Genomic DNA, 6786 nt, shown 5'->3' on the forward strand with positions numbered 1-6786 from the left:
CTGCCTCTCTCTCTGCCCCTCCCCATGCGCTTTCTCTCTCTCTCTCTCTGTCTCTCTGTCTCTCTCTCTTTCTCAAAACAAATACATTTTTTTTTCAACGTTTATTTATTTTTGGGACAGAGAGAGACAGAGCATGAACGGGGGGAGGGGCAGAGAGAGAGGGAGACACAGAATCGGAAACAGGCTCCAGGCTCTGAGCCATCAGCCCAGAGCCTGACGCGGGGCTCGAACTCACGGACCGCGAGATCGTGACCTGGCTGAAGTCGGACGCTCAACCGACTGCGCCACCCAGGCGCCCCCAAATACGTTTTTTAAAATGTCTTTCAAAAACATAATTCAGTTCATGTGTTTTTGCTTGTAGTCACTTTATTTACTTGTTTGTTTCGAGTAAGTGAAAAATTAACGTGGTCCTAAAAATTCTGTAGTGTTTTTGAATTCTGAACTATTCAAAAACGTTTACTCCAAGAAGTGTTCTTTCTCCCATCTCTTCTTCCCTGTTCTTACTCTTTCATCTTTTCCACTCAGTTTTCTACCCACCTGCTGTCGGTAACTATATCCTAGTGGATTTCTGGTCTATTCTACCTGTGTGTCTTTCTCTAAAATGATCAGATACACTTGCGTGTTCTTCTTTTTTTTTTTCTTCTTTCTTACACAAAAGGCAGTTTCAGTGGAGATCACTTTTAGTCCATTAAATAAGTTTTAATAGCTTTGCCTCTCAGAGAGAGACGTTTGAAATCTTCATCCTTTCCTTCTCAGAAGTCTACTGTTGGAATGTTGTTTTATTTTGCAAATTTGCCTGCCCTGACCTCAAGAAATGCATAGACCAGTGGGAATTTAGAGAGAATACCTAGGCTTCGTCCACTTACAGAGGTAAGATGTGGCCTTAAACCAGACAAAATGTTCTAAGATACTATCTTCAGAATGACATGTGATAGCTTCAGTTTAGATAATGGCTCTTCTGGTGGCCTTTCCTAAATAAATATGAGTTCAAAGCAACCTGATTTTTCTTTATGGCTCAAAGAACTCTCTGGGACATAATATTCCTATTGTCTTACAGGTGGGCCCATCACTTCACATGAACAAGGAAACATCTCTTTAAATGGAGATCCTGTAATCCTCCATACAAGTTCTCCTTCTCAACCTTTGTAAGAGTCACAAATTTCAGAAACTCACCTTCTACGTCTTCATCTAAGTCGAAAATGTTGCAAAGATAGAGACAAGGGAAGATCCCTTTAGTACTCCACTGGAGACCTCCCTCAGCACGGGTTATGAGCCATTAGTCAAGACTCCAGGGTTATGGCTCTTCAACGAACCAGACACGTTTCTGCAACCTTCCTACACTGTTTCTCCTGGCCTCATCGTCCCCGAGGAGTTAAATATTTTCTATTTGGTCGAACTCTCATCATACTTTATTTTTTGAGGGCGGAAATAGAAGCGAAGTCAATTGATCGCAGGAATGAGAGGGACCGTGGCATTATATTTTAACCAGTGTGTAAAGAAGGCTCTTATGTAACCAGGCGTCGGGGCCCATTTCTCCAGAGAATTTTGTTGTTCAGCGAATCGCTGCTGGGATGAAGCTGTATAGCTTTGGAGTTCTTGCAGCCATCTTCCTCTCGTGTGAGCTGTATGTCTTCGCTTTTCAGAGGTAACCCAATAGAATCGTCGATGGTGGGGGGGGGGGGCATTTTCCTCACTTGTTTGCCCCACGTGGATTCCAGTCAGTGCACTAACCTGGGGTGCAAAATGTTAAAAGCTCGAAGGTCAGCTCTTTCAGAAACTTTCCGTGTTACCCGACAAATAGTACCTTTCAGTGGGATAAGGATCTCACCAGATCCAGGGTCTTGTTTTTGTTTCTGGCTCTGGTTTCATTACTGAGAGAATGCTGGATGATGTGTACAGTCAGTGGCTAGGGAGATTAAAGAAACAGAAGCTTTTTATAAAAATGATTATTTACACTCTAACACATCACATGATTTACTTTTTTTTTTTTGGTCTCCACCTCCAAAATATATGAACCGGATAATTTGCATTAACTAGGAATAAAACAACTATGGGTAGCTATGAATACTTTCCTCTTGTACGTGGAACATAGGAAGGAGAAGAAGGTAAAAGGTATGAAATGTGAGGTTTGGGTTGAGCAAGGGTATTTACATAGGATAGGAAAGGAAGAGTCGTTGTGTTATAAAGAACACATATAGAGGCATATCTAATTCTTATTTTGCTTACGAGCGTGATTCCCTAGAGATTTTCTTCTAAAACCAGTTAGCAGAACACAAATGAACCAGCACATAGAATATAATGTATAACGGATAGTTCCAAGTTATGTGTAAGATTGTAATGTATCGACTAGTGAATTCATAAGTTTTAAAAATTGATACTGTTTCCTTTGGGATTACCTTATTATTTCCCCTTCGTTTGGCTTCTATGATTCTTTTCTTCTCTAATTATCTCTGAAACAAATGCCTCTCCCCACTTAGTGAATGGTAAAGAGAGAAAGGACATACTAGGGACAGGGAAAAGCGTACCAAAAAAACTTTTCTAGGTCAGAAAGAGCCGCTGGACAGCATTTAAGAAAACAGAGCTTGAGAGCCTGACGCTGTGTTTGTACATCATCACCGATTTAACTGTACTTGGTTGACTCTTTTTTGTTCAATATGATAATCAAGGGTCATGCAACAAATTCCATCACCAAATAACGATTGTCACTGAATTGACGTGGGAGTCAAATTGCTACAATAATTGGTGACTCATACCTCTATGTGTTATCAATGAATCAGATGACTATAATTTCTAAAATCCTTGCCAGATCTAACATCCCATAACTTGATGGTTGGTTTTAATTAAAGGTAAGCAAGAAGGTAGGAGGAAAACTGATATCAACGTGTCCAGCTGGGTACTGTAGACATTGGCAGTGTCATCTACAGAGAGGAGAAAGGGAGGGGACACACGGTTATTTGGCACCTGTGTTGCCCCATGCGCTGGGCTCGGCGACTTGGAAATGTCATCTCCTACACCCTAGGAATCGTTGTGATGCCATCTTAAAGAGAAGGAAACTGAGCCCTAGAAAGGGTAAATCAAACAGGAAGCGAAGAGTTTGGATTCAAAGCCACGTTCCCCTCATTCCAACTCGTTTCACTGCATAGTACCGCCTCTAAAAAGTCTAGAAATTAGGAAGAGAGCTAATTTGATGGAGGTCAGACTTAGTCATAGTGAGCTCGCAGAGAGAAGACAGGTGGTCCGGAGTGCAGCCTGGGAGAGATGCGGGCTGGAAGTCCGGTATCACGGTCCTCGCCTGCGGTGGGTGAGGGGTGATGCCGGGCCAGCCCCTCGCCAGCATCCTCGGGGGTGGGGGGGTGGGGCTGGCTGCCGTGGAGCTCCGTGAGCTCACCTGCCTGCCACCATCTGGGTCACACTGTGAACTGAATTCCTAGATACGACAATCATTGACGCGATACTCCAAAAGCTTTCCCATGTCACTTCAAAATGGCGAAAGCATATAACAGTTTAGTGGAACTAAATATTACACAAATAAAATAAATTATATATAATTTTATATATATAATATATATATTATATATATATATTTACGGCCTATTATCGAAGCTAAAAGGGACATCTAATGTCATTCAGGGCGAGAGACTTTGATGAATTATCTCTGGGGGCGAGAATACAACCCCTTCTAAAAAGAGCTAACAGCCTGGCTTTTCCCAAAAGCTGTTCTTTGTTACCGTTTTCTTGTCGGGATCATTTTCCTAATAACGCTTTGTGTTCGGGCAACCTCTTAGTGGCTGGTTTGGTGGTGCATTTTGATACGTCTCATCAGTGAAACGCCCCCGGAAAGAGAACAAAAAAACTTTCAAAGGCATAAATGCCGTATGCCAGAGAGGAAGGCAGTCGAGCAAACAAACAAAAACCAAAACAGGTCTCCGTGGTCAGTTGCTATTAAAGGCCAAACACCGGAAAGGGCAAAAATGAAATACTAGCAAGAACCTTCTAAACAGAGACATTAATTGTGTTGTGCTCTGATTACCTAAGTGCAGCCTGTCAGCGGAGGCTATTTATTTGAAACAGACAAGTGGGGGAAAGTGCAAAGAAAAGAAGGAAAAAGAATGGGAGAGTGGAGGATGGTTGAGGAGAGCGGGCTTCTGAATTATTAATAGACCAGAGGACTTGTTCCTTCTGTCGACTTCATACACTACCTGCCGCCTGGAGACCAGTTTATTCTCTTTCCCTTGGTTCCCCCTGATATATTATTTTCATCTGAAGGAGCAGGGCACCATTGGCCTTAAAAAGCTGTAGTGCATAAAACAAAATTGTAGCCTTGAGCTATGTTCCATTGTTCAGAGGCGTCTCCCCAGCTTTTCAAATTCAAACATAATCTTTCAGAACTAGGGCGAATGTGAACCTTCTCCTTGTAAACCACAGCAGGGGACAGAGCTTGGTGAAAATAATCATATTCTTAGAGGGGAAGCAACAGAGGAAATGCTGTCTAGTATTAATCTGGAGATAGCCCCGGAGCTGCGACTTACAAGTTATGCAGCCTTGGACGATTTACTTGTCCTCTTTGAGCACTGGTTTATTTTTTTGTGCAAAACGACCTGTTATTTCACTGTGCTCACACTTTTAATTCTATATTTAATGCAAGACTGGTTGTTTTTTTTTTAATTTTCAAACGGCTATTAGTTAAATCCTGTAACTGTATCACTTCACAGATGCAATCAAAACATGTCTTTATGTTTTCGTGTCCCTTTGCCCCATTACATTCCATGTGACGGAATAATCTTTCTCTGCCCCTGCAGGGAAAGTGTGCAAATTCTGACTTTTTAGTCCGCTCTCAAGTAACTGATAATTTTGGGGTCGTGTTAACGCACAGACAATCTCGATTTAGAGACTAGACTATTGGGTCCCCTCAAGATATTATGCAAATGTCAGTCTTTAAAGGAGAACAACCCTTCATCCCTCTCCATACATACACCTGACCCTTTTTCTCATTAGTCCTTTTCTTGGGCTTTAACTTCTTTGGAATGTTTAAGATTCCTTTGCTGAGGAATTTTCCAGACCAGGGATAGATGCATCTCTTGCGACTCCATGTTTCACCCCTAGGAATCTTGCATTCACTCCCAGGTTCTTGCCCCGTGGGTGACACTATCAGTCAACATCTGAGTTCTAACTAAGAACCATGAGGGGTTTCTTCGTTTGGCTTTGATTACTCTCCAGCCAACTAGAGACCAGGTCCATTCAGGTTTAGCTTCCTTGGAAGCAAGCCAGGCACCAGTCCTTGCGTCTCTAAACTCGAGGGAACATGTTCAGACTGTGCCATTACCCCTTGGCAGTCCTCCCTCTCAGGTGGAAATGAAGTAAGTAACGCCCCCAAACTTCATGCCCTTTGGGAGAAGGGGTACTGACCGAACTGCGACAATTTGCTCCAAAGAAATATTTGCACCACCCTCCTGCCTTTCTCCGCTCAGACCACTTTTCATAGCCTCTTTCTGATGAAGTAAGGGGGCATAGAGTCAGGAAGCTGACTTTCAGGAACTGTGTAAGTTCTCCATTAGGTGACCTGACAGGACCCTCGTCCCATTCCCTGATTCCATGGTGCTGGCACGTTAGCCAAACAGATGGAGACAGAAGAGTGTAGCTCATCACAGCTGGTGAGCTTGGACACGTTGGACACTTGGACACATTAATATATTTTATGGTGTGTTCTTACTGTCATAATGTTAGCCCTTCCCTTTTCCCAATTTATGCTTCTGTATTTTCTCAATTTTTTTTCTCCTCAAGACAGAAACTCATTGGGATAACACACGTTTTTACCTTTACCTTTTCTTTTTCTTTCTCTTTCTGTTGACTCACTTGGGTCAACTGCATTAGAAAAATGCCCTCATCTTCTAGTCAACACAACACTTCCCTTTCATGGATTTGGGATTCGGCCTGTTTGAATAATGGAGAGGTCATGGCTTTGTAAGGCATCCCATCCCATTGTTAGCGTCACTCGTCAGGAAGTTCGTTATAATGAATTATAATTCTAATGATAAGGATTTACTTATATGACTCCCCGCTTTTTTGTACCTCACATCAAAAGGGGGCTTGGAGTTTTTTACTCTTTGGTTTCAATTCCCCAAATGGGGCCCAACCACCTTGTAAATAAGGGCCACAATCCTGACCCCAGGTTTTAAGACCCTTGATTCAGGTCAGGTCCCATCCTGCCCATTTTACTCGTTTCACTTCCCGGTGCATTCCAACATAAGCCCCATATTCCTGCCCACCCGGATCACTTGTCATTCCTTGAGCTCTGATTTTGCCTTTCCACTTACACATCAACATTTATACCATTTCATCTCCGATCCATTTGCCAAACTTCCCCCTGTCTCGGTCATCTGGCCTCCCTTCCCTTCCTTTGCCAGATCCTGCCCACCTCAGAAGTCCAACTCAGAGTGCCTCCCCTCTCTGACGACCTCAGCCCCAAATAACTTTTGACTTTGCATTCGTGTAACAGAGAATACAATCTCAGAGAGCACTTACATGGTTTATCCCACACATTAGATGTTTGTATCTGTTGTGGAATAGTTTCCCCAGGAAGCAGGCTCTGAGATAGAGATTTTGCATGTAGGAAGTTTACTGGAAAGTGATCTTGGGACCAACATTTGTGCAGGAATGAAGGAAAGAGAACTGGGCAGAGAAGGGATTGAACGGTGACACAGTCACACCAAGGCCTGGGAGCCCTGAAGCTGAGTTGTCCTTGCAGAGCTGTCCTTGCAGAGCTGAGTTGTCCTTGCAGAGCTGTCC

At 43.1% G+C, this 6786-nt stretch overlaps 1 protein-coding gene and 1 long non-coding RNA gene across 2 annotated transcripts in view; one reads left to right on the plus strand and one right to left on the minus strand.

The window, feature by feature from the left end:
• LOC121012685 (uncharacterized) overlaps nucleotides 1-1348 on the minus strand; it is a 3890-nt gene extending 2542 nt beyond the window's left edge. The window contains exon 1 of the long non-coding RNA XR_005782228.1: nucleotides 1174-1348. This is a non-coding gene — a long non-coding RNA (uncharacterized LOC121012685). The remainder of the gene's footprint in view (nucleotides 1-1173) is intronic.
• Nucleotides 1349-1508: 160 nt separating this feature from the next.
• CPB2 (carboxypeptidase B2) overlaps nucleotides 1509-6786 on the plus strand; it is a 51090-nt gene continuing 45812 nt past the window's right edge. The window contains exon 1 of the mRNA XM_040448475.1: nucleotides 1509-1645. Coding sequence (XP_040304409.1) covers nucleotides 1572-1645 — 74 coding nt within the window. The 5' untranslated portion in view covers nucleotides 1509-1571. The remainder of the gene's footprint in view (nucleotides 1646-6786) is intronic.

Source organism: Herpailurus yagouaroundi, unplaced genomic scaffold (assembly GCF_014898765.1).
Source record: "Herpailurus yagouaroundi ecotype Mexico unplaced genomic scaffold, PumYag 197, whole genome shotgun sequence".
Lineage (NCBI taxonomy): Eukaryota > Metazoa > Chordata > Mammalia > Carnivora > Felidae > Herpailurus > Herpailurus yagouaroundi.